This window comes from Callospermophilus lateralis, chromosome 8 (assembly GCF_048772815.1).
Source record: "Callospermophilus lateralis isolate mCalLat2 chromosome 8, mCalLat2.hap1, whole genome shotgun sequence".
NCBI classification, from domain to species: Eukaryota; Metazoa; Chordata; class Mammalia; order Rodentia; family Sciuridae; genus Callospermophilus; species Callospermophilus lateralis.
Window position 1 is genome coordinate 64,213,427 of NC_135312.1, and position 27,244 is coordinate 64,240,670.

General features: G+C 33.0%; 1 protein-coding gene across 3 annotated transcripts in view; it reads right to left on the reverse strand.

The window, feature by feature from the left end:
- Positions 1-466: 466 nt before the first annotated feature.
- The window catches only part of Helq (helicase, POLQ like), a 43,345-nt gene continuing 16,567 nt past the window's right edge, over positions 467-27,244 (reverse strand). For 2 of the 3 annotated variants that reach the window (XM_076864518.1, XM_076864520.1), the window contains 9 exons: positions 23,299-23,440; positions 22,828-22,932; positions 17,261-17,480; positions 15,650-15,807; positions 13,769-13,867; positions 10,504-10,677; positions 8,600-8,713; positions 7,424-7,558; positions 467-595 (listed from right to left, as the gene is read on the reverse strand). In XM_076864518.1, coding sequence (XP_076720633.1) covers positions 488-595; positions 7,424-7,558; positions 8,600-8,713; positions 10,504-10,677; positions 13,769-13,867; positions 15,650-15,807; positions 17,261-17,480; positions 22,828-22,932; positions 23,299-23,440 — 1,255 coding nt within the window. In that variant the 3' untranslated portion in view covers positions 467-487. Of the gene's footprint in view, positions 596-7,423; positions 7,559-8,599; positions 8,714-10,503; positions 10,678-13,768; positions 13,868-15,649; positions 15,808-17,260; positions 17,481-22,827; positions 22,933-23,298; positions 23,441-27,244 lie in introns of those variants that run through there. The other variant, XM_076864519.1, reaches the window with a different exon arrangement.

The following is a 27,244-nucleotide window of genomic DNA, read 5'->3' on the forward strand; positions in this document are numbered from 1 at the left end:
GAGAGGGTTGGGGTGTAGTTTGATGGCAGAGCATATGTTCTGCATGAACAAGGTCCTGGGTTCAATCCACAGCATAACATATAAAAAAAAAGTGGGTTTGGGGATATAGTGCAGTTGGTACAATGCTTGCCTTGCAAGCACAAGGCCCTGGGTTCAAGTCCCAGCACCACCAAAAAAAAAAAAAAAATCCAACAAAGGTAAGAGAATAATAAAAGATATAATTACAAAGGAAGCTTGAAGATATGTTGTGGCAGTTTGAATTCATTTTGTGGTGGACGCTATAGACTTTGAACCGAGAAATAATGTGAAAATGTTGAAGAAAATGGATTATTAGTAGAAGGTTACTGTAAATATGAGCATTATATTCAAATATTATCCATAGTTCTTAATGCATAATTTAAGTATATTTAATTTGTAAAGCATAAGGACTCTTTAATAAAATATATGTAATAAATAATTCATATTTGAAAATGTGCATCAGATAGCTTCATGCCTTTTCACTGGAAGATGCCTCAACATCAGGCAAATCAGAAGGCAATCTCAATAATTCTTCTACTTCTTCTTGCAAAGCCTCTGCTTTTTCATGCAACAGCATCTACAATAAAAAATCAAGACCTGAGGCCAAAATGTACATTGCTAGAACTGCCAACATTTTTACCACTATTAGAAGCCTGAATCTTTACACATCAATAATCTAGACATTAAAACTAAAATAACAAGATTGAAAAATGGCCATTTAAGAACAAGTGATTATAGTAAATGAGGCTGAGGCATTTAGTTAAAACCATTTTAGCTGATCACTGCATAGTATTCCAAAAATAAAGAGGCTTTAATACTCTCCAAGATTTGTTTTATTGGAGACTTGGCCACTTGAAAATTAATTTTTAATCTATAAAATCTTAGACAATTTTGCAAAAATTTAATGAGCTCCTGGAAAAGTAATCCTTTATATATGCATTTTATTAATCCTCAAAATTTAGTATGCTTTTAAAAATTCATCAGTATTTTTAGGAAAAGTTATTCAACTTCTTTAGTGACTATGGTTGATTTCAAAAGTAACAAAAAAGGAAAAAAAGTATTTCTAAAATAAGACACATAGAAGATTTCAATAAATAATGATTCCCCTTTCTTCTAAAATGCAGAAACAATTTGGGTTTCATATATGTAGGGGTGAAATATTAACACTACTTCTGTTATAACACTTTTATAATAAAATGTTTATCAAAATCATACAAAGGGGAAAAATAATATGAAAGAAAAAAAACAAAAATACTCTACCAATTTGATGAAGTATAGCACTACACATTATATAAACGTGATTAAAATGTAATCAAGTAAACTTTCCAGTATCTGAGAGAAGGATCATCAAATAAGATAAATCTCCCTCTAAAAAGTACACAAACCAACAAGTAAATTACACAAAAACCATGTTCCAGTAATAGTATAGAGAACACCATCTACCTCAAATTACTTATAGTTTTAAAAATATCCACCAAAGAGCTGGGGATATAGCTCAGTTGGTAGAGAGCTTAACTCCCATGTACAAGGGCCTGGATTCAATCCCCAGGACCACAAAAAGGGGTAAAAAAAAAAAAAAAGAAGAAGAAGAAAAAAACTCCAAGTTGGTTTTCAAACATATTATTTGGGTTGGGTATGTGGCTCAGTGGTTTAGCACCCCTGAGTTCAATACCTGATAACCCCCCCTCCCCCCAAAAAAAGAAAAAAAAATCTACCAATTCTCAGATCTATTTCTTGAACTCCTACTTTGCAGAGATAAGCATTTGCAGAGATGGAGGTGAGGCTGAGAAAAAACTATACAAATGTGATAAGAGGGAACCAAGAGTCTAAGATTAAGTAAAATCATCTCCAGAGAGAGAAAAGTTACAGTAATATAAAAATACTGGAAACAAATTTTGGTAGGTTAAAACACTGTTTATAGGAAGGTATTTAAAGTACGTGGAGAACTCTAAGAGGCAGTCTTGGAAAGGCTATGTTTTCAGAAAAAGACTGGTTAAAAGGGGAAAGGTGCCCTTTGGAAGCAGAGCCATGAAGGAAAAAGGAAATGAGGGCAAAATTTAGGATGCTGTAGGACAAAATGAATAAAAAATTCCAAGGACACAAACCTTGGTACACTTCTCCCCACCCTGAGCTATCCATGAAAGACACCATATTTCACGACTCTGAGATAATACTCTTGAACTGGGAGTCTCATGAACTATTCCAAATGGCAACCCTGTCCAAGAAATGCAACAGCATAAGCAGTTCTCATCACTGCTTAAGAAAAAAAACAGAAATGAGAATCAAAGCTCTTCAGTTTATAAAAATTCCCTCCCTGCCAGGTGTGATGGTATATGTCATATTTGTAATCCCAGGGACTCAGACTCAGGAGGCTGAGGCAGAAGGATTGCAAGTACTCCTGGGTCTAATCCTAGGTACAAAAAAAGCAAACAATTTTTTTTTCTGAGCTCACAAAGAAATAGGAAGAAAAAGGCAAAATGTTCATAACAAAAAGTAATAACTATAATTATGTTCAAGGAAGAACAGATCTGAATAAAAAAACCTAATTAGGGTCACTGAAATATAAAAAGTGGGAAAATTATCAGGAGAATAAAAACAAAAAAAAAGATATAAAAAAGAGATCGGTGATATTGAAATGGAAGACAGGCAAAGAAGATCTAATATAAATACAATTAGAATTGTTAAAGAAAAAAATCAAAAGGATCAGAACTAATATTGACTTCAACCCCCTAAAAATTCTTAAAATAAGAGAAAATAAAGACATGTCCTAATGAAACTACTTGGATTTAAAGATAAAGAAAATAGGTTAATGTTTTATATACAAAAAGGAGGGCAGGGAGCCAGGCATGGTGGTGCATGTCTGTAATCCCAGCAACTTGGGAGGCATAAGCAAGAGGATTGCAAGTTCAAGGCCAGCCTCAGCAATTTATTGAGGCCCTAAGCAACTTAATGAGACCCCATCTCAGAAAATAAAAAAGGGCTGGAGATGAAGCTCAGTGGTAAATTCCCAGTACCAAAAACAGAAAAAAAAAAAAAAATGGGAGAGGAGAGAAGAATGCAAATAAAATCTGTGCTTCAAATAAATAACAACTACACCAAAGCAGATTTTTTAAAAATTAAAAAAAAAAAACAACCCTAAGTAACATTTCAACACATTATTTCTATTGTGTACTTTCAAATTAAAGAAAAAAAAAGAGTTGTAAATAAATATTGAATTCTGGTTAGCAAATTAGGCCCCCCCACATCAATGGTAGAATTTAGCAATTCTGAAACTACTTTCAGTGTATTCTATTGAACAATATAGATAGATATATAATGAAAACAGGAAGCAAGTTTCTCAATGTTGGAGAAAGGAACTAAAAATACAAAAAGAGAAACTTCTATAACAAGTCCCGTAGTGTAGGATGAGTGTGGAAAATGAATGATGACTTCAACACCTCCATTAAGAGGTGGAATTAATTCTCTTCCTTTTGGTTCTGGGATGGCCTTGGTGATCTACTTATAACTAACAGAGTACAGTAGAAGTGATGCCGCATGATAGGGCTCAACTGAAAGAAGTCTTGTAGCTTCTGCTTTGGTTTCTTAGAATGAGAACACTGCAAGGTCATTTAACTGCTCTCTCTTAGATCACAGCACCCATGCTGGAAGAAAGCCAAGTTACATGGAGATTATAGAAAGATAAATAAGAAACCACAATATTTTAAAAGAAATAAACTAGATTGAATAATAAAAAAAAGAGAGACAGTACAAAATACAAAGAGTTTTTGAACTCTTGAATTTCTTATTCTTTTCTTTTTTTGGTGTTTATTAGGGATTGAATCAGGGCCTCACACATGCTAAGCAGGCACTGTACCACTAACCCTAGACTCCTGAACTTCTATAAGAGCAGACTTATGCACATAATAGCAAGGGCTGTTACTTATGAAAAAGGAAGAATGATTTGGATGAGGAAACCCAAAGTCAGGTCTACCATGCGTCCAGCGCAATGGTTTCATTAATGAGGTTCTTGGTATAAAAGTTAGCTAGTGAGATCGAAATAAACACACAGACTCAGTTACCTTTTTCTATGACCAGGTCCGAGATGGCTCCCCTCTCTGGTTTCCTGCACTAACCGCCCGGCAGGGCAGCAAGGATTACTCAGGGCTAGCAGGAGAGAGAGAGCGAGCACGCCAGGGAGTAGCCTTTTATTGGGGAGCAAGAAACTCAGGGGATAATTCCATCCAATGAAGGTTGAACGGGGGGCCGCACTCCAAGGTCAGGGTCAGTGATTGGGCCTCTGGGGTCAGTGGTCAGTTACACCCCCACACGGACAGGTTCTCTCAACAGGAGAGGGCCGGGAAAGCTCCGACACAGCCAGAGCGCCTCAGACCCTAACCGGGAGTCACCCAGTCACGTGTGAGAATGGCTTCCGACAGTCAGGAATAATTTACAGAGAACTGGGTCCTAATAAAGGAACTGGTTACAAATGCCTGGATAGATTTTAGAATTGCTGCAATGCACTGCTCATATATAGTAGTTAGCCTACCTCTGATTTCACCATTGTATCCTGTGTCTTTTCAGTTCACAAGTCCTCAGTGAGAAGAGCTTGTGAAATTGTATCAAGGTACTTCACCCACATGTGGACTTGATTTAAGAGAAATACTGTACCTTGAACCTGGAGGCTGAGGCAGAAGGACTGCAAGTATTCCTATGAACCTATGTCTGATGCCATACTGGAAAAGTCTTTTGGGGTTGACTATATGATGTATGTAAGAGAAATGTAGATAATCTATGACCAGAGGGAGGGCTTTGGGAATGACTGCAAATTATCTGACATTCCTTTCATGTAGAAGTGGGATTCTAATTTTCCTTCCTTTCAATCCAGGTCTAATGACTGGTAACCAACTGTATGCAGCAGAAATGATACTGTGTTACTTCTGAGATTAGTTCAGAAGATTTCTTGCATTTTTTGCCTTGATCTGTTGGAAATGCTCACTCCTCAGATGTTCCTTCTCCTAACCTAGTTGCCCTATAATGAGACCCAAGCCACACGGAAAGGCCATGTGCAGTTGCTCCGGTTGAAAGCTCCAGTAACGGGGGAGCTGGGATCATGGCTCAGTGGTAGAGTGCTTGCCTCACACGTGTGAAGCACTGGGTTCAATCCTCAGCACTACATAAAAATAAATAAACAAAATAAAGGTATTGTGTCCATCTATAACTAAGAAAATAACTGAGTTATGTAGAAAATCACTGGTACATGCTAAAATGAGTATGTGAAAGTCTAATAAGAAATAGGCTATCTACTACAATCTTAAAAGTATCCATTCCCCAAATATTTACTAATCACAAAAGGGAAAATAATAGCTTTATAGTGAAAGAAATTGGCAAACATCACTTCCTTAAACCAAATGGTCTAAGTTAATGTCAGCAATGGAACAAAAATGATATCATGTGGCTCCTGATATAATGTACTAAAGGATACACATAATTTTTGGGCATTCCTGCCAAAAAATGTATAACTTCAAAATGATCTTAATTCATTTCCTTATTTCCATCCCGGATCCCTTATTTACAATTTTTTTGGGGGGTACCAGGGATTGAACCCAGGGGTGCTTTACCACTTAGCCACATCCCCAGCCCTTTTTTATATTTTATTTAGAGACATGGTCTCACTGAATTGCTTAAGGCCTTGATAAGTTGCTGAGGCTAGTTTTGAACTCCCAATTCTCCTGCCTCAGCCTCTAAGAGCCACTGGGATTACAGGCATACATACACCACTGTGCCCGGCCTTACTTACAATTTTATAACCCAATACTGTACTCAAAATCCTGCTGCAAATATCCATTTACTCTTTAATCTGGCTGGAAAGTAGAAGAGATTGAATCAGAAAAAGTATCTTAGTCTATAAGATGAAAGCCTTGTATTGAGAATGAGCAACAAGAAACAAGGAATACTGATCTCTGGATACACCACTCATTCCCATGTCACCTCTAAACTATTTATGTTTAAACTTGTGTAATAAATTTTTCTAACTTAAAGTCACTAATTTTGTTCATTGTTACTACAGCTCCATTTATAGCCTTAATAATCCACAGTCCTGGCTATCCTACCTCCTGTTTCCTTGTATACATCATCTAATTTTGTTAGGTCTCATTTATTTATTCAAATAGTTGTTAAACACATATTATAGACTTAATGCTGTGCTAGGTGCTATAGAAATGAAATCAACTATAACTTTGTTCTTCCCACCAACCCAAAGAACTTCTAATCTAATGGGACAAAGACCATCTAAGTGGTTTCATCTGTATACTGGGGATAGTACCAACACTGCCCACTACATAGGGTCATCATAAAGATTAATTAAGGTAATGTATTCAATGACAGCCCCATTCAAATAAGTAAGATGGAAATTTATTTTCTAACTGTTTCTGTTTTATATATGGCAATTATGTAACAATGAAGTCTAAAAGAAGCCAAACAATTTCAGATTTATAACTATAGTGGAGACTAAGTAAGAAATAAACCAAATTATTGAGTAATAGCTTTCTATGTAGACAGATGGGCAATGGTAATCCAGATTGGATCCAGCAAAGGGTACCTAGATAGTGAATGGCCTAAAACAACATTATTTAATATGGATGAGGAAACATACATGAAACAGAAACTCTTTGGGGCAAGGAGAGCTGTTTTCAAAATGAAAGAGCTGTGAAAAACTACTATAAAAATGAAAGAATAGCTGGGCATGGTGACACACACACACCTGTTATCCCAGTGACCCAGGAAGCTGGGGCAAGAGGATCACAAATTTAAGGCCAGCCTGGGCAACTTGGTGAGATTGTATTTTAAAATAAAAAACTCCAAAAGATCTGGCAATGTAGTTCAGTGGTAGAATGCCCTAGTACTTCAAAAAAGAAAAAGAATGAAATAATAGATTAGTTCCAGAGGGTAGTACTCCAGTACAGTGGTAGAAATTTTTTTGCCTCAATATATTGGGATAATTTTTGCAATACTAAGAGCACCCGAAAATTGAAGAAACTGAATTTTCAGAAAGTGAATGGTTTTTCTTTCCTCAGTGTCTAAAAAGTTCCTGTCAATGATGGTGTTCAAGGTAGAAGACCAGATGTCAGAGATGCTGAGGAAAGAACTTCTGTGAAAAGACTGCGGAGGCAGAACTCAATGACTTCTAGGGTTCCTGTACTTCAATGAACATTCAAAACTGTCTTTACATTTTAGAATGTCTGTTCTTTTTAGCAAGTCTTGTGTCATAACAGGTGCAATATTTGTAGTCACAAATTCTGAATACATTTATTTGTTTCTATCAAAATAAATGCATGTGATATTAAATATTTTGTTCTGAAGTATAAAGTACAAGGAAATGATACTATGAAGTTTATAATAAAAGTAAAAAAATAGTTTCCTTGCTTACCTTTGCTGATGAAACAATTTGCTTGGCCTGGCGTCTTGATAAATGATCAATTGTCCTTATTAGCACTTCTGGGTTAGCATTAGCTAAATGCATTAGACTTTTGTAACCTGCATTGTATAACTGTTTTGCTCGACCCTAAAAAGTGTTACAAAAATAAGTAGGATGAGAATTTGAAATTAGAAAAAAATTCACACACAGAGATAGGAATAAACTAAGATAATAAAGTAGATATGTGTGAAAAGATAACACCTCAGAATCCTAAACAATTTTAAAGATGCAGCTGAGTAGTTCCAATCTGAGTGCGTGTAGTTTTTTATGTAGCTTCAGTCAGCTAATGTGTGCTAAAATCAGGAATGAGACAGCCATTAAGGCATTTAGGTTAGTGGTACTAATAAAGTTCTTCAAGCAAAATGTTCTAGCCTGATATCTTTCAAATGTTCTCATCATCTACTCAGGAGACCAGTGTGGAATTAAGAACCAAATAATAAAGAATAAATTAATTAAAAATAGAAACCACTCTCTTAGAAAACATAAATGACCTTTGCTGTCACTGAATCATCACTATCTTAAACAAGCACTGAGTACAAACTAAGAGAAGGTAATTCCACATTGGAATGGAGGAAGGAAGTGATGTGGTAGCATGCACATTCTTGAGGAGAGTCACTCCCACCTCTACTGTTATTTTTTTTTCCACAACTGAGATTTTTCATTACATTTGTTTCCCAATTAGCAGTGGATTTCTGGAAGGCCATGGCAGCAGCAACTAATACACAGACACACACATATATGTGTATTTATATGTATATATATATTTTTATTATATATGTCAGGTTTTATTGTTTTGTGAAGTCTTACTACAGTGCAAGTGATAGAGCCTTGCTGCTTATTTACATGGGAGCCACACACACACAAAACATTTATATATACATATATGTGTATGTACATATGTGTGTATGTATATTTGCATATATATAAGTGGAACATATGCATGTATATATGTATATATGTGTATGCGTATATATGCACACACATAATAAATGCCATATATATCTCGCCATGAAAAATGAGCAACAAGGCTCTATCACTTGCCCTGTAGTAAGACTTCACAAAATAATGAAACCTAATTTTTTTGTTAGTTGTAATAATCTTCAGTTGAGAAACTGAAAAGCTACTAACCTCTAAGACTCCAGTCACTTCCATGAGAGGGATTAGCTCTGCCTTCACACAGTAAGTCAGCTTCTTGGTAAGTTCTACCAAAAGGGCCCTATAAACCCAAAACTCCTCAAGTTCCTGTAGAATGCAAGGAAATATATCAAATTTAACTTTTGTAAGTTATTTCCAAGTTTAATTTGTGTGGTATGAGACTCAGATAGGATATTATCTTATTAAATTCAGGAACATGGATTAAACCAGAGATGAAAGATTATTCCAGGCCAAAGTATTAAGAGGAAACATGGTAGAGACTTTGAGGAACTGGATGAACTAGTTTAGGGAGGTGGAAAAAGATTGAAAATTGAAAAACAAGTGAATAGAAAGAGCTCTATTCATTTTTATCAAAACATCAGAAAGTGAATGATTTTTCTTTCCTAAGTGACTAAAAATAATTCCTATCTCTAAGAATTTATCCTGAAGACAAAATATTAAATATGGAAAGATTCAAATGCATGATAATGTTCAATGCAGCATTATTAAACTTTCACAAATACCGGAAATCACGAATCAATAACTATTAACTCTTGGTGGGTAAATGATCATATCATTTTATCTATTTTGTATGTTTGAAATTTCTATAATAGTAGTTTATTTTATCAAAAGGTTCATTCCAGCCATTGTGAGAGTTTGTGATGCATGTAATAGCACTATCTAGCCATATCGAGAGCACCAAGAAAGTAGTCAATAAAGATGGAAGAGTAAAAAGACCATGAATAGAACTACTGAATCAATCAACCCTGGAATTGCATTAGTTCTTGCCTTCCTGTTACACAAGATAATCATTTTTCTTTATTGGCTAAACTTCTTTTAAATTTTCCTATTAATTGTAGTTAAATATAATTTACTAATATGATTGGTATACTATTTTATACAACTTATAAAACTTTTTAAAAGAAAAAACACTTTAAAATATTAAAAATACATTGAGAACATAAGTTATCAGATTTTTTTGGGATCAACCATCAAATTACAGTTGTTTTTCAAGTTCTATGTATAGATTATTTTATTTGAGCAATTCCATTAGGCTCAAACCCTCAGTCCTAAATAACATAAAGGGAAATAATATCAAGGAGAGCAATTTTAATTATGGAGAACAAACAACAAAAAAATTAAGAATATACATTTTAAAAATTTGTTTCACCTTATAACTTGTAATTTTTGTCTGATGCTTAACTGGCATATGATTAGGGATTATAAACTAACACTTAAAAATCGTCCTAAGTAAATTATATTTAGAAAGGTAAATTTGCTAAAATAATTATCATTCAATCCAAAGCAAAGTATTTTTGGATTATTTACTCCCTTCATCAGTACATATGACAGAATTAAATGTCATATAAATACACAGAACATCGATGTTTAAGGTAGAAAAAACGAAGTAAATTTAAATCTTAGAAAAACAGAATTCATGAGGAAAGAGTTTAAAAATTGAGTATAGACACAAACATGGAAAGGATTACTATGCTACCCAATAAAAAATTAAAATGTAGGAAAAATGGTTTATTTATAAATTCAATTAAAAATTATCTGTGTAGGAAAGTCTATAATCCTTTGTTATTTATTTTTGAGGAAATACCTGAAAAATATTAATGATGGCCTTAAAAGCAGATTAACTAGGCACTTTCTACTTACTTTATATTTTAGTTAATTCAGGAATTTTTATATCTTTACCATCAGTATGTATATAGTACTCTTTTGTAGGCAGATAAAAACAAAAATACTTTTTAGATAAATTTTGAGTGCTTTGAAATAACACAATAAGTCAACAATGAGGAAATCTGACATACTATCAGTATTTATTAGTGGGTTTAGTAACAGTTAAAACAAGAAGATGTGCCAAGTATAAATTATATGTTTAGTGGAATTACCTCACAGAAATGTAACACACAGGATGAGAAGGAAGCAGCTCCCGTAAGTAGATTTTGTATATATCCTCGAGACATGTTAAATTTTTCAGACACACTCCAAATGTTGGTCTCTTTGAGCAAGGTATAAAGAACGAAAGACAGGTAGAGTCTGTTGACAATGTCCTTGTCCACCTTCTAGAAAGACAAATAAATTCATGTACCCAGATAGACAACAGGTAAAGTGGATGAAGCTGTACTATAGGACAGCAAGAATAGAATGATTCCAAGGAAATAAAACTAATTTCTAACGTAAGCTTTAAACTGATTATCACTTGATTGCCAGTAACTACCATACGCAGGAGAGAGGCAAAGGATGGTTTCCTTCTCAGCAACACTAGGAAACAAATACAGGGAGGAAGCTGCAGAGATTTGTATATATTTACTGTGGTATTTATAAATTGTACATTTGTGTGACTGCTATTATAAATTATATAAATGCATGTTGATAAATATGTTGATAAGCATGCCTATATTGTAAACTAAGAGTGAATATTATGCTATGATTTCCATATTATCATGATAAATTAACTGATGTTCCCAAAGTTAAAACATTAAAAGAGAAAAATGCTTGCTGTTTTTGAAGATTTCTGTTTCTGTGCATATTTTTGCCCGTGGTGTCTGTGGTGTTTAGTGACTATTTCTGAGTAAAGTATTTCCTTGTTAGCATCAAATTAACTGAAAAAATAACTTGTGCTTAAAATTAAAGGAAAACAAGGATAAACCTGAAGGAAAAAAAGGAGGTATAGAATGTAAAATGATACCTTCTACTAAATGGTGTTCGATATGAGAACTCAGGGTGATATATTGGAGCATTTATGAGTTATAGAAGCTGAATATTGATGCTGGATCACTCTTGAAAAGTATTAAGCTAAAAAACCTTAGTTGAATAGCAAGTAGGACAAGATAGCTTTTTAATTTCACAATTTTAATGTACCTTTACTATTAACTATAAATTGAGTTAATGTGGGTTTTGCTTAGAATGTATTTTGTTAACCAAGAAAAAAATATAATTATTATATGGCAAGATGTTTTGTGCCAATTTTAAGATATTTTGTAAGATATTAAAAGGGGGTTCTTTTTCAATATGGAGAAATCAATTAGATTTTAAGTATATATCATGTTCTTTCGGATTCCAATGATGATACTTCTAAGGTATTGAATTAGTTAACTAATCCATTCATAATTAAGGTAAATCCATACCCTACTACTTTACACATTTAATTATCAATTTAATAAACATTTATTGACTATATTCCATAAACTGTAACAAAATTAATTCCTTGATTCAAGTTTTAAAAGATGCCTTGTTCTATTATGATTTTTGCATATGTTTATTATTTGGTAATGAGTTCTAGAATAATATGATTTTGTTTTTACTTTACATTTTAGAGTTGGATATAAAAGGTTTGTTTTAAGAAAAACTTTTATTCAACATTGAAAGTCTAAACAACATAGACATTTCTAAAGTAAAAGACCTAATCTAAAAATTGTAAGAATGTAGCTGGGTGTGGTGGCACATGCCTGTAATCTCAACAACTTGGGAGGCTAAGGCAGGAGGATTACAAATTCAAGCCCAACTTCAGCAATTTAGGGAGATTCTGTCTCAAAATAAAAAAATTGAAAAAGAACTGCAGATGCAGCTCAGTAGGATCTATCCCTCGAAATTATAAAAATATGAATGTTTAAAATAGATATTATATTACTGTATCATATATCTCTATATTTATAAATATATATAATTGTACATTCATATCTATAAATATATATATTTGTAGATATAAATATATAGATGCTAGGCTAGGGTTGTAGCTCAGTGGTGGAGTGCCTGCCTTGCATGTGTGAGGCACTGGGTTCTATTCTCAGCACCACATAAAAACAAATAAAGTTATTGTGTACATCAACAACTTAAAAATTGTTAAAAAAATATATAGATGCTATTAATTTTATGATATAGCAATGCATAAGATAGCTGCACCATTCAATTCAAATGTAAGTAAACACCATCTTCCATTTTTCAAAGTGAAATTAGCACTGTCTACATAAATTTAAAAGATATAGGGGAAATGGCAAGTAAGATAATTGTTTCAATAAAAGATGAATTAAAAAATAAAATTAAAAATGAAAAAGTATATTATGAGAGAAAAATGATATTAGCTTAAGGAAGTTGAAGGTATGGTTACCACAGAATTATTTCTACTTCTCTTAAAGTTAGTGTATGCATTAAACACTTGCTTCATGCCTACCGACTGAATTGTGAAACATTAAGATATAAGATATCACACAAAAGAATATTAACTGATCCACTTCAACCTTCTAAATGTTTTGTTTACTACAAGGACTAAACTAAGTTTTTTGAGGACAAAAAATAACAACAAAAACATTTAGACCTGTCGTGTGTTAGAATCCATGATACCAAATAGGATGTAAATTTCTGTAAAATATATTGGCTTGTTTGAATTGAACTTATTTTAGGAACATATGATATTGTGAAAATATTTTATAAATGTTTTAGTACTTTTATTATATAAGTCACAAGTTGCCTAAGAAAAGTAGATTAACATTTTATTTCTCCTCCATCTGTCATCAATTCTCCCAGTGCCCAAAGTTGCATAATTGAGGAAAAAGGGATTCCTTCTGAACCTGGGTCTTTTTTTTTATCAGTGTTGTTAACATTTGTGCTTATTTCAGGATGACTCTTCCAAAACTAATGAGAGCCAAGATGCTCTTCAGACTTTGCAAATCCAGCTGACATATTTCAGCAAGCCCACAGCAAGCTCACCTGAACTGTTGATTATAGGACTTGTTTATTTTAATAGTAAGTACAACTAGCTCTGACTAGACCCTAGACCACTGTACCTGTCTGCTTTGCAGAATTAAAAACTGTGTACTCCATTGTAAAGGAAAAAAAAAAAAGGTAGATTAATATGGTTTATCCTTTTTTATACATGTATGACAGAAATGCAAAATATCAAAAAGAAAAAAAAATGGCCATCACACCATCCAGAAATAGCCTTTAAAAAATTCTTACATTTCTGGTATTCAGAAAGATATGTTTTAAATAGCAAAATGGAAATTATATTAATTTACAGAAAAAAAAATGAAACAAAAAGATCCAATCACTAAAGGAGATGAATGGCATTAGGTTTTTTTTTTGTTTTTTTTTTTAAATGGTATTAGTTTTGTTGAATGAACTTCATTATTTAGGAAGGGAAAATGACTGTGGTACCTTCCTGATGGCTTGACCAGATGCTTTCTTCCCAATAAAACTTTCAGAGACTCCAAGAAGAGCAGCTACATTTTGTTCAGCTGGACTGAGTTGACTAAACTGTAGAAAAAGAATACATGCATGGAAAAAAAAATCAGTGTAACTTAAAAATGTGCCATTTGAAACAAATCTGGCATTTCTTTGGAAATCACATTTTCATGATTTTAAAGGATATGAAAAATGACAATTTTATTTATAAATATTGCAAGTTTTAAAAGAATATGTTATATTCCTTAGAATATAACATATTTTAGTAGAATTACAGTCTCATGTGGCAAAATGAGTCAAGGCCCACATATATGATGATAGTTCCATAAGATTACATGGTCTAGTAATGTCATAGCCATCTGATGTTCATACAGTGATGAAATTACCTACCAGTGTGTTTCTTAGAACATATCTGCCATTAAGTGATACATGACTCTACTTAAAGACATGGCCACAAATACTGGTTTCCATGTGATTGTTTAATACTACAGATGGCGGGGGAGAGGGGAAGATGGAAAGGTTTTGAAAGTAACTGCATTATATATAGCAACACTTAAAAAAATCTTATAGTAATGATTTAAAAATATGACATTAAAAGTAGAAGTTAGGGCTGGGGTTGTGGCTCAATGGTAGAGCACTTGTCTAGCATGTGCAAGACCCTGGGTTCGATCCTCAGCACCACATAAAAATAAATAAATAAAATAAAGGTATTGTGTCCAACTATAACTAAAAAATAAAAATTAAAAAAAAGTAGAAGTTAATTTCCTGAGATTAAAAGCTATATGATAGCTGGGTGTGGTGGTACATGCATGTAATCACAGTGATTTTGGAATCTGAGGCAGGAAGATCATAAGTTTGGGGCCAGCCTCAGCAATATAGTGAGGCCCTAAGCAACTTAGGAAGATCCTGTCTCAAAAACCAAAAAAAAAAAAAAAAAGGGCTGGGATATAGCTCAGTGGTAAAGCATCCCGGGGTTAAATCCTAGTACCCACCACCCCACACCCTGCAAAAAGATACATATTGCAGGACTGGAGATATAGTATGCATGAAGGCTTAGGTTCAATACTTAGTATCAAAATAATAATAATAGAAGTTATATACTCTTTCTGCATAATGTGTGTTCATACAGCTAGCTTGTTCACAGTAAAATCAAAATGAAGTATATACTCTATCATTTAGGTTTGTTATAAGTGGGACTAGTTCTACCTTGGTACTGGCAATAAAATAAATATTTCTTTGTATGTATTAATGTCATTGGGTTTGGAGTATCATCAGGCTTGGCTCTGACAGACCTTTCATATAACTAAACTCTCATTCATCAGTGATAATTTCACTGTTTTCTTTACACTCTAAGTATTATAAAATGCAGAAGTCACTAAACTTTAGAAGAACTGTTTTTGGGGGAATGTGATCAGTGATAATCCTTTTTTTGGGTACCTTTATTTTTGGATAATTAATATGTTTATATATAACAGAAAAGTAATATTTAAGTTAAACAAACCAAAAATATTGTTGTCATATTATTTTTTTAAAAAAATTTCACAGACAAAAAAGGCCCAATTCTAATTTTTTTTTTTTTTTTTTTTTTTTGGTACCAGGGATTGAACTCTAGGGCACTCAACCACTGAATGACACCCCCAGTCCTGTTTTATATTTTATTTAGAGACAGGGTCTTGCTGAATTGCTTAGTGCCTCGCTGTTGCTGAGGCTGGCTTTGAATTCATGAGTCTCCTGCTTCAGCCTCCCAAGCCGCTAGGATTACAATAAATATATCTTAATAGAGTGAAAAAAAAGTAAAGATCAAACATCATTGATAAACTAAGTAGCCTAAGTAGAAAAATCCTATATTCTCACCTGCCTGAAGTATATCATCCAATCAGGGTCACATTGAGAAACCAGATCATAGGGAGTTGTTAAGTAGATGAGATGCAAAAGGCTTTCAAGCACGAGCCCTTCAAGACCTTTCTTCAAGTCTCTGTAGAGAATGTCACAATAAGCCAAATCTATAGTTCCTAAAAGAAAGATACAGATACTTCATCTTTCATAATTACTCAAGGAGGAACGAGCTGATTTTAAACAAAGTCTTATTTAGAAGTTACCTAAATGTAACAAAAAGTCTTCAAAGTCTCTTACTATGTAATCTTCACTTATTTGGAGGCCATTTTGATAGAATAATCAATATTTAATAAGTTCTGATCTAATTACTCTAATTCTGGGAATCTAGCCAAAAGAAACATTTCCATATGTACATAATACAAAATACGTAAATTGAGATGCCCATACAGCTCTATTCACAATGAGAAAAATCAGAAATAATGCAAATTTCGCTCAGTAAAGAACAGTTAAACTGTTACATCCATACTATGGATGACTAGGGTATTAAAAGAAAAATGTGATAGTCTAAAAAGAATAGACCTGTTAAGATGTTCATGGTGGGGGTTGGAGTTGTGGGTCAGAGATAGAACGCTGCCTAGCACGAGTGGGGCACTGGGTTCGATCCTCAGCACCACATAAAATAAATAAATAAAGGTATTGTGTTCATCTACAACCAAAAAAAAAAAAAAGATATTCATTATGTTTTATAATTGAAAATATCAAATTGCAAAAACCCCAATGACTCCATTTTAAAAAAGTACATGTGTATACACACATATATACACACATGAAAATATAGTTGTGTATGACAAAGAGACATTTCATCCTTGAGAAAACACCCAAGATGTCTAAGGACACCATTGGTGATATGATCTTATGGGCTTATGGGCCTACCATTGTATATGTGGCCAGTTGTTGACTCAAGCACTGTTTTGTGGTGTATGACTGTATAATGACATAAATTGAACTGCTAATGGTGGTAGCTCCTGAGAGAGTGTAAATAGGACTGAGTATGGAACTTTCCTTAATATAATCCTGAGTTTTGGGATTTTTTTTAAAACAACAGAGGTGTATTAGTTTCCATTAAGTAAATTATGATATAACCATTGAGTTACAGAGTAATATAGTATAGAGTAATAGGTATAGAGTAATCTCTAAGATATCATATTAAGCAAAAAAGTAAGTTCCATAGAAATATGAATGATTTATTTCTTTAAAAATAAAAACTTAAAATTATATAAATGCATGTATTAATAATTGAAATGAAAAGCACAGAATAGGTCTGGGAAAATATAAACCAACTTGCCGTTCTTGGTAGGATTTCAAGGTCTGTGTGGTTAATGGGGAGGGAAGTATCAAAGTGGGATCACCATCTTTTCCCCTATATACATTTGCAGTATTTTAATTTACTTTTGATTCAAAACATTTTTTAACTTTTGAAAGTTGAAGTAGCTTATCAGCTTATAAAATGAATGTTTATAAATATGAAATCACAAATCCAATTTAAAGAAAGATAAATTTAATTTGTATTTTTCCAATACATTGCCTCAGATTAATAATGAGGTATGAGTTTACCTAAATCTCTCTTACCCTTAAAAGAAGCTCGTCCTAATTTTGTAATACGAAAATTATATTGCAATTCTTCTTCAGACAGAACAGTATATTTTTGTAGGAGTCCTTTCTCTGTCAGGTATCCAAGTGATTCGACAGTTATTTCCCAGAGACTTTTTTCTTTCAATAAAGTCTTTTGTTGAACGGCAAAAAATGTACCATTCATAAAATGATATATATCATCAAGATTTGTTGCAATCTGAAACAATCCAGGACATCATCAGAGCTTTTTCCTTAAATTCAAGGCATCATTTTGTACATTAGCAAGATTATTATTTATTTCTGTAATTCAAAGCTATTTAAATAAAAAAATTGGTATAAAATCTATATAGTTGCATATGATTTTATAAACTAACCTAAAAATTAACAAGAAAAAAAATTAAAGGAAGAAGATATCATGTTCATGCTTTTTTTGTGAAAGCACATATATATTTTTCATTAAAAAACTCTTAAGGCTTTTAAATAATTTTTTTCACAGTATCTCCAAAGCTGTGCTATTTAGTGCCCAATGCATCTTCACTAATTCCCACCAATCTCCTTCCAGAAACCTCTCTTTGCCCTTTCAATCCAACTGTGAAAGTATCCTTTAATTCTAAAACTTGCATTAAAAATAAAGAAAGATGGAAAATGTAACTGAAAGAATCCACTAAAACAGGATGGACTAAAACAGGATCAGGCAAAACTTTGCCTGAAAGGTTAACTTTCTTGTAAATAAATAGTATGTTTCTACCACTTTTTGTCTCTCTCTCATTCCCATCGTCTTTTCCCAGGCTTTCAAGGCCCCTTTCCCCTCCCCCTCTTATTATTTACTACTTAACAATGGAGACCATAAGTAACGCTCAGTCCTCCATTTGGAATTCACATGCACAATTGACTTTGAATTAAAATAATTCTTTCATAGTCAATTTCAATGAAATCAGCATGTTATACTAAAATATAGTAAATCAATAAGTATATTTCTTTCTCTTATAATTTTGATGATACTTCAACTGGAAAATTTTAGTAGTTATATTATAGGGCACATTTTATATTGCTTCTCTTCTTCCTTCTAATAAAAATCATTCTTAATATTCAATTAAACTAAAAATGCACATATCCAAGAATTGATACTCGATTTGTGGATTACAAAGGTACTTAGTTTTTGTATTGTTTCCTACCTGACTGATTACTTTTAACCTCGTGGGAGGCTAGTTGGATGGGTGGATGGGTGGATGGGTGGATGAGGCATCTTACTAGATTCCTCTACCACTTTCATGTTATCTTTCTATCCTTCTCTGAAAACCTTTATGACAATAGTGACTTTACCCTATTGGGTTAGCCTCTGCCTCTCCAGAGCTTCTTAAAGCTAGCTTCTTCACTGATGCTGCAACCTACAAGTTCACTCATACCTAACTCGAAGGCTAATTTCATTAATTTAAGTATTTACTGACTGTTGTCCAAATGCCAACCACTGTCCAGGGGATGGGAGTCAGTGATGAATGGGGAAAAAAAAAAAAAGAGAGAGAGAGAAACTGTGAGCCCTGCTTTCACAGTGCTTACATTCCAGTGGGGCAAGGTCATTAGTAAATAATTTCACGAAGAATATAATTACAGCTGGTAATGGTGGCGTGCACCTGTAATCCCAGCTACTTAGAAGGATGAGGAAGGAGGATGGTAAGTTCAAGACCAGGTTGGGCAACTTATCAAGACATTGCCTCAAAATAAAAAGAGCTGTGAGTACATCTTAGTGGTAGAGCACTTGAAGAGCAGACGTGAGGCTCTCGGTTTGATACCCAGTGCCACTAAAATAAAGAAAAAAAGAATATGCAAGCACAGATACATGGTCAAAAGAAGCCCACACAACCTACTTTTCTTTGCCTCCAATTCTCAAATATAATAAACAGAAATTATCTCTTGATAATTTTATTGGGATTGCACTGACTGTATGAATCAATTTGAGAAAAAGTAAAACTAAATATTCCAATTCATGAATATGGCATCTCTCTCCATTTAAGTCTTTTAAAATTTTTCTCAGCAGTGTTTTATAGTTTTCAGTATAGAGATCTGGCACATATTTGTTAAATTTATCCCAAAGTACTTCATGTTTTTTTGATGACACTGTAAATGGAATTGTTTTTATAATTATTTACAGTAAGCATTTAGAAGCATAATTGTTTTATTATGTTGTCCCTGTATCTTATGACAATGTTAACTATACTCTCAATAGTTTTTGCACACTCCTTTGGACTTTCCTTGAGTTCATTGACATCAGCAAATCAGATGACTTTATGTCTTCTTTTCCAGTCTGTATGACTACCTTACTATACTGGCCATGACCATGGATAACATGTTGAAGAGTATGGTGAGAACAAATGCTGTTGCTTTTTCTAATCTTAGAGGAAAAATATTTAGGATTCCTCTATTAAGTGTGATAAGACTTGTAGATTTTAAAATAAGCACTCTTTATTATGTTGAAAAAGTTCTCTTTTACTCTGTTACTGAGTTTTTTCATCATGAACAGGTACTGAGTTCTATTAATATGAAGAATTACATTGACTTTTTAATATTGAACCCATTTTGCATTGTTGGAATAAACCTCAACTGATCATGCAATAGTACTTTTATAAAGTACTGATGAATTGTTACTCTTTTTTAATTTTTTTTTAGCTATAGATGGCTACAATATCTTATTTATTTATTCTTATGTGGCGCTGAGGATTGAACCCAGTCTTACATGTGCGAGGCAGGCACTCTACCACTGAACTACAGCTCCAGTCCCGGATTGCTACTCTTTTGATAAGGATTTTTATATCTATGTTTACCAGAGATACTGGTCTGTAGTCTTCTTGTTAACATCTTTATTTGGTTTTGGTATCAAATAATGCTGGTCTTATGAGATAAGCAGTTCTTTCTCTACTTCCTGGAAGAATATGTGTGTAACTGCTATTATTTCTTTCTTAAATGTTTGATAGATTTCACCAGTGAAGTCATATAGATATGGAGTTGTCTTTGTGATAAAGTTCTGAATTACAAAAATAGACAAGAGACTTGAAAATACATTCATATTTTTAAATTTCTCTTTCAATTAATTTTGGAAATTCATATCCTTCAAAATTTTTCCTATTTCATCCAAGTTGTTTCATTCATTTTACAATATTTAAGGATACATTTATTCAAGGATAAACCCTTACTATCTTTTTAATGTCTCTAGGATCTTTACTGATTATCTTCCTCTCAGTCCTGACATTAACTGTTTATATGGTCTCTATTAGTATTTTTATACATTCTTTTCTCTTGACCAACCCAGTTGATAACCTTACTGACCTTTTCAGAGAACCAGCTTACGATTTCATTAATTTTTTTCCATTATCTATTTTGTTTTCATTGATTTCTATTTCTTGTATCTGTATTATTTACTTCCTTTAATCTTTCTTTTAGCTTTCTAAAGTGAAATTTAGATCATGGACTATGATCTTTTTATATTTAATAATCATGTAAAGCTATTAAATTTTCCCTGAAGCACTTTTATTTTTCCCGAAGCACTTCTTTATTCTCATCTCACTACTTCTGATTTATTGCTTTTTTTCCTCATTATATGGAAAATATTTTCTAATTTTTCTTGTGATTTCTTCTTTGACCATGGGTTAAAGAGTGTTTTTAGTTTCTGAATATGTGGTATTTCCTTGGTATCTATCTATTGTTGATGTATACTCTACTAATTCTATTGTCATTCGATACCATATTCCATGTTTTCAATCCTTTTAAATTTATTGAGACTTACTTTATGGCCTGTAATACTGCCTATCTTGGGGAATGTTTCATGTGTACTCAGCAAATGTTCCACATATACAATGCACACTGGAAAGAGCATAGGCCAACAAGTCAGAAATCTGAGTTACAGTCCCATCTTAATCATAACTCACTGAATAACCAAACTGACCATTAATTCTCTGGGTCTGTTACTTTAACTAATATGTATATGTACTAAAACCAGATGATCTTTATGATCTCTCTCATTCCCTTATTAACTCCTTGGCAACTCTCCTATTTATTATACATGGATTTGCTTCCAAACTAGTCTTGCAATAGTGCCTACAATTACAGATGTTCCTCACATTACAATGAACATCCTGAATAAATCCATCATAAGTTGAATATATTATAAGTTAAAAATGCATTTTATATACCTAGCCTAATTAACATCATAACTTAGCAACATGGTACTCTGTGTAGCATTAGTTGTTTACTCTCATGATTGCATGGCTGACTAGGAGTTATAGCTCACTCTCACTGTCCAGCACCCTGTGAGCTACCATAGCACATAGTGCTAGCTTGGGAAAAGATCAAAATTTGAACCATTATAAGTCAGTGACCATCTTATCCTCATTTTATAGATAAGATAACTCTGTGAGGCTTAAGAGAGAGTTAATAACTTAGGGTAAAAAGAGAACTGGATATATTACTCTAATAATACCCAAGTATGTGCAAAACGTGAATGACCATGAAACTAATTTTCCACAAGTGACCATATCAACTCTTCAGATTAGTATTTAAGCACGGTCCTCCATTCTCCCCAGTCTATGGCACATAGTCTTGTGCCAATGTTTTCCTTTGGTCTTCTACTCTTCAGAGTCCTCAGCCCTCCTGTAGAGCTAGAGTATCTAGTCTATTAGCTATTACCCACATCAACTTAAGCTTTCTTTCATTTTTGATTTTTCTCTTCCCCCTGCTTATCTAATATCTGTTTCTCTTTCAAACCCAACACTAATTCCTTTCTTTCCTTTCCTTTTTTTCACCCTTTTAAGTAACCAGGTGATACAGTAATTATACATGCTTCTGCAAGATAATCAAAAATTTTGTCTTGTGATAGCTCTTATTTATCAGTTTTATTTTACATGTTTACTTAAACTGTTCATGTTGATGAAGGCAAACTATATGATGGGTAAGAATACTGACTATCTATAGTTAAAGACAAAGCTAAATTCAAACTCTGGCTTTGCCACTTTTTGGGTGAAAGACCTTAGGGATAGGGATAGATTTTAATTAACAAGAATAACCCTAAAAGAGAGATTTAACTAAAGGATCACTGTGAGAGAGTTAAGTTTTAATATTAGGAAAAAAAATGTTTTCCTGTCATACTTCTCTTTCTCTCTCCCATCTGATAAAAATTCTACAGATCTCCCCAGTGTTAATAATATACTAGAATGGTCACAAGACTGCTGTACCTAACTCCTAATAAGGACAGACATGTTGGATTATCCCACACAAGAACCCACTGTTTTACAGTTCCTTTTATTCCCCATAGTATACACTAAAGTCTCTTACTTTTGACATGACATAGTATACACAAAAGTCTCATATGCCAGTTATAAGAAATGAAAATTTGAAATATAACTCAAGGATTAAAAAATATACATATAAATCCAGATTCATATTTAGTATGTCATAAACTTCCTTTCCATATTAAATTAAATGTTAACATTTCTTTCATAATTTATAATGTGCATAAGTTTTTACCTCTATTCTCTCAGGTAACAGTAATAACACTAAAAAATATTTTAAAATACCTTCAAACCAATCAAAGACAGAAACAAAGTTTGAATTCCCTTGGTGAATTCCTGAACGAGACAGCTATAACAGTTTTCCAGTGGTCTGCTTATTAGCTCCAAGACCTATAAAAGTTAAAATAATATTATGTTTTGTGCTATTATTAAACATAAATGATGTTCAATATGAAATTTTGTACTTTTGCATGAAACTTGTGGAGCCAGGGGGAAAAAAACAAAACAACAAAACTCAAAAGGACAAAGAATAAAAATTTAACAGGTATCTTTATAAAATTAAAAAGTTAAATAGGGAAAATACTTTTTCATTGTCTGAAATATAAAAATATTCAAACTCTAATTTTTAATCATATAAGAGAAGGATATATCATTTAAAGGAACATTAATAATTAATTTTAAAAGATGATCACATATAAGGAGTTAGACCAAAGACCAAGGGGGGGGGGGGAATCAACCAACCAGATTGAGTACTACCTGTTGCTTGTCTTTTTCTTGCAATATAAGGATACTCTCCCCAATAGTATCTATTCCAGCACGGCCAGCTCTACCAATCATCTGTTTATATTGATTCCTCTTTAAAAATTCCTTAGCAACATAGGGAGCTCTTAAAATAACTCTATGGAATTGATAAAATTAATTAAATTGAATCTACAGCAATAGCATCTATTTTTAAACTCAATTTAATTAGATCTATGTGATATTAAATTTAATGATTTATTAACAAAATAATAGGTAATTATTATTTACCAAAATCTAGGATGTCTTAGGTTCTTTATGTATATATTTTCAGTAATTCTTTTAAAAATTAAAAAAATTATTGTACATTGTAATTATACATAGTAGTGAGATTCATTGTTGCACATTCATATAGGCAAGTACACAAAGGAATAATAAAATTTGATCAATTTTTTCCCCCATTACTTCCTCTCTCCCTTTCCTCTTCCCTCCTCTGTTCCTCTACTCTACTGGCCTCCCTTTGATTTTCATAAATATCCACCCCCTCCCCTGCTTTCTTTTCCTTTTTCCTCTCTAGCTTTCTCATGGGAGAAAACAGGACTTTGAGTCAGACCTATTTTGCTTAACATAATTCTCTCAAGTTCCATCCATTTTTCTGAAAATGACATAATTTCATTCTTCTTTATGGCTGAATAAAACTCTATTGTACACATATATCACCTTTTTTCATTCATCAACGGATGGACATATAGACTGGTTCTATAATTTGACTATTGTATTGTGCTGCTATAAGCATGTGTATGTGTATAGCACTATGGTATGCTGACTTTAATTCTTTAGGATCAATACTGAGGAATGGTACAACTGGATCATATGGTGGTTCTATCCCTAGTCTTTTGAGGAAACTTCTTACTAATTTCCATACTGGTTGTACTAATTTACAATCCCACCAACAATGTAAAAGTGTTCCTTTTCCCTTGCATCTTCTTCGGCATTATTATTTGTATTTTTGAATTTCAGTGTACTTTTGATTTGCATTTCCAGTAATGCTATCAGTTAATTTTTTTAAATACTTAATAATACCCTTTTTTATTTTATTTTATTTTTCTACAAAGGAGTTAGCCAAATCTCAGTTAAGTGGCTTACCCTAAACCAAAAAATTAGTAATTGCCAGAACCATCATTTGAACTCTAGTCTGAATAGCTTCAAGGACTGTGATCAATCAATAGGAGTAGTCCCCAAAGTTATTTTTGTGTGCATGTGTGGTAATGGGGATCAAACCTGAGGCCTTGCACATACTAGACTAGTGATCTACCACTGAATTATATTCCCAACTCTTTTTTATTTTATTTTATTTTGAGACAGGGTCTCAATAAGTTGCCCAGGCTGGCCTCAAACTTTTGATCCTCTTCCTCAGCCTCCCAAGTCACTAGGATTACAGGCATATGCTACTGCAACCAGCTTTAAAGTTTCTTTATTTTATATTCCAGAAATGAAAAATCTGACATGCACCACCAAAATATTCATATTTATGAATTTATTTTATTTTGAACTATTTAAAATTGCAGATAACAATTGTGTGTGTGTGTATGTATTGTTGTTTTTATAGTACTGGGATCAAACCCAGAGGGTCTCTACAACTGAGCCACACTCCCAACCTACTTTATTTGGTTTTGAGACAGGGTCTTGTTAAGTTGCCATGGTTGGCCTCCAACTTGCCTCCCAAGTTGCTGGGATTACAGGCATATGCCACCACTCCTGACTATCAACTATTTTTGATGTACAAAAATGACAATTTGAGTCATACTCAGATATAGAGAAGTCTGTGGTCAGTTTTCCTGTACAAAAGAATAAGAAATAGCTATGTCATTTACCTATACTAACCAACCTATTTATTTATTTATAAAACTCAACAATCTTAAGACTACTTGAAGAAAACCAACAATATAGAAGAAAAACAAGAACATATAGAATAAATGTCTAAAATTGATAAAACAAAATGGTAGAGAATTTTTAGAAGTTCTAATTAGTATCCATAGAAAATTCCAGAGAGATTATATTAAGAATGAGAGTATATTGTTATAAGAAAGTGCCATAATAGAGAATTTTTGGAAATTAAAACTTCTTTAAAAAATTCTACTGAACTGTTGAGTAAAGAATGAACAAAGCAAAAGGATATGACTAAAAATTGATTTATGTTGTTGTTGCAGTATTGGCAAGTGAACCCAGGGGTACTTTACCACTGACCTACATTCCTAGCCCTTTTTATTTTCTATTTTGAGACAAGGTCTAAGTTGCTTAATTTCTTCCTAACTTGATGAGGCCAGCCTTAAACTTGTGATCTTCCTGCCTCAGCCTCCCAAGTCACTATTACCACTATGTACCACCACACCCAGCAAAAAACTGATTTTTTGATGTGGAAAGTAAAGTTGAAGAAATTGCATAGTTCAGATAGACTGAAAATGTGTAATTAAAGAGAACTGGAAGCCTTAACTTTATCTAACTGAAGTTACAAAAGCAGAGAACAGAGATAATGGGAGAAAGAAATAGAGAAATAACCCCCCAAATTAGTTTACATTGAAGAAAGGTGTAAAGCCCCAGATTGAAAACCACCCAAATGCCAAACCCTATGAATGACAAGCAGGTAAGTTGAAACTGTTAAGAATCAGATTTCCTGGATGCAAATCTAGACACTGAAATTCAGTCATTGGGTATGAGGTTTGGTAAATTATTTAATTATTCCATGCCCCAATTTTCCCTTCTGTAAAATGTGGGTAACAGCTGGGTGTGATGGTACACACCTGTTATTCCAGCCACTTGGAAGGTCGGGGTAGGAGGATCTACAAATTTGAGGTCAGCCTTGGCAACTTAGTGAAACCCTGTATTAAAATAAAAAAAAAAAAAAAAAAGCCAGGGGTGGGGGTGAGGGTGCAGGTGGCTGGGGATATAGCTCAGTGGTACAGCATCCCTAAGCTCAATCCTCAGTACCACACACACAAAAAAAAAAAAGAAAAAAAGAAAAAAGAAATATATAGGTAATGAGCCTTCTTACAGATGAGTTGTGAAGACTGAAAGTATTTAAAGCATAAACTATAAAGGCATATAAAGCAGTTACTATATGGGGAGGGAGGACTTATAAGAACTGCAGTTATTATTTCACACCATGATGAAATTTTAAGGTTAAAAAGTCTAAAAGCTTCTAGAGAGGAGAAAGCTGCAAATTCATCAGAAACAAAAATAAGCATCACCTAGAAGACATGGAACAATATCTACAATACCCAAAAGGAAAAAAAACAATTGAACCTAGAATTCTTTTCCTATGGAAGTTATTTAAAGTTTGAGGCCCAAACAGACAACTTCAGCTATGCAAAGACTCAAAATTTTTAACCCCCAATGCAGTATTTTAAAAATAATTACATAAGGATGAAAAATTAAAAAAGGAATCATAGAAGGAAGAAGTGGAATACAAGAGATAGTGGTAAGCCAAAAACAAGTACAATTTATAGGTCAGTTTAAATGATTATTGTTCATAAGACAAAAAATATTTTGAAATAAGGTAAGATTCTAGGTAACAGGAACATACATAGGGTAAAATAGAATATACAAATGCTAAGACTCTTGTTATGCTCAGAAGAGGATAGTTATTGATTCTAAAGTGCTCAAAAATGTTTGAATAAAACTGTTAAAATTGGAAGAGTAACCCCTGGAATAATAGAAATATGATGTATTGCTTCCTTTTTTTCCCTTCAATTTTCTGAAAAACTAAAAAAAATGGTGATAGGATTTGAAAATAAATGAACAAAGATAATGAGTAAAATATGGGTCCTCATATTCAAAGCAAAATCATTAAGAGTAAAACAAGGTCTGTTGTATTGATAGAAGCATATTATATACTGATAATTCAGTAATAATATATTTGAAGTAAATCTTGGTATACCTGAATAGTTTTGAAATATTAAAAGCA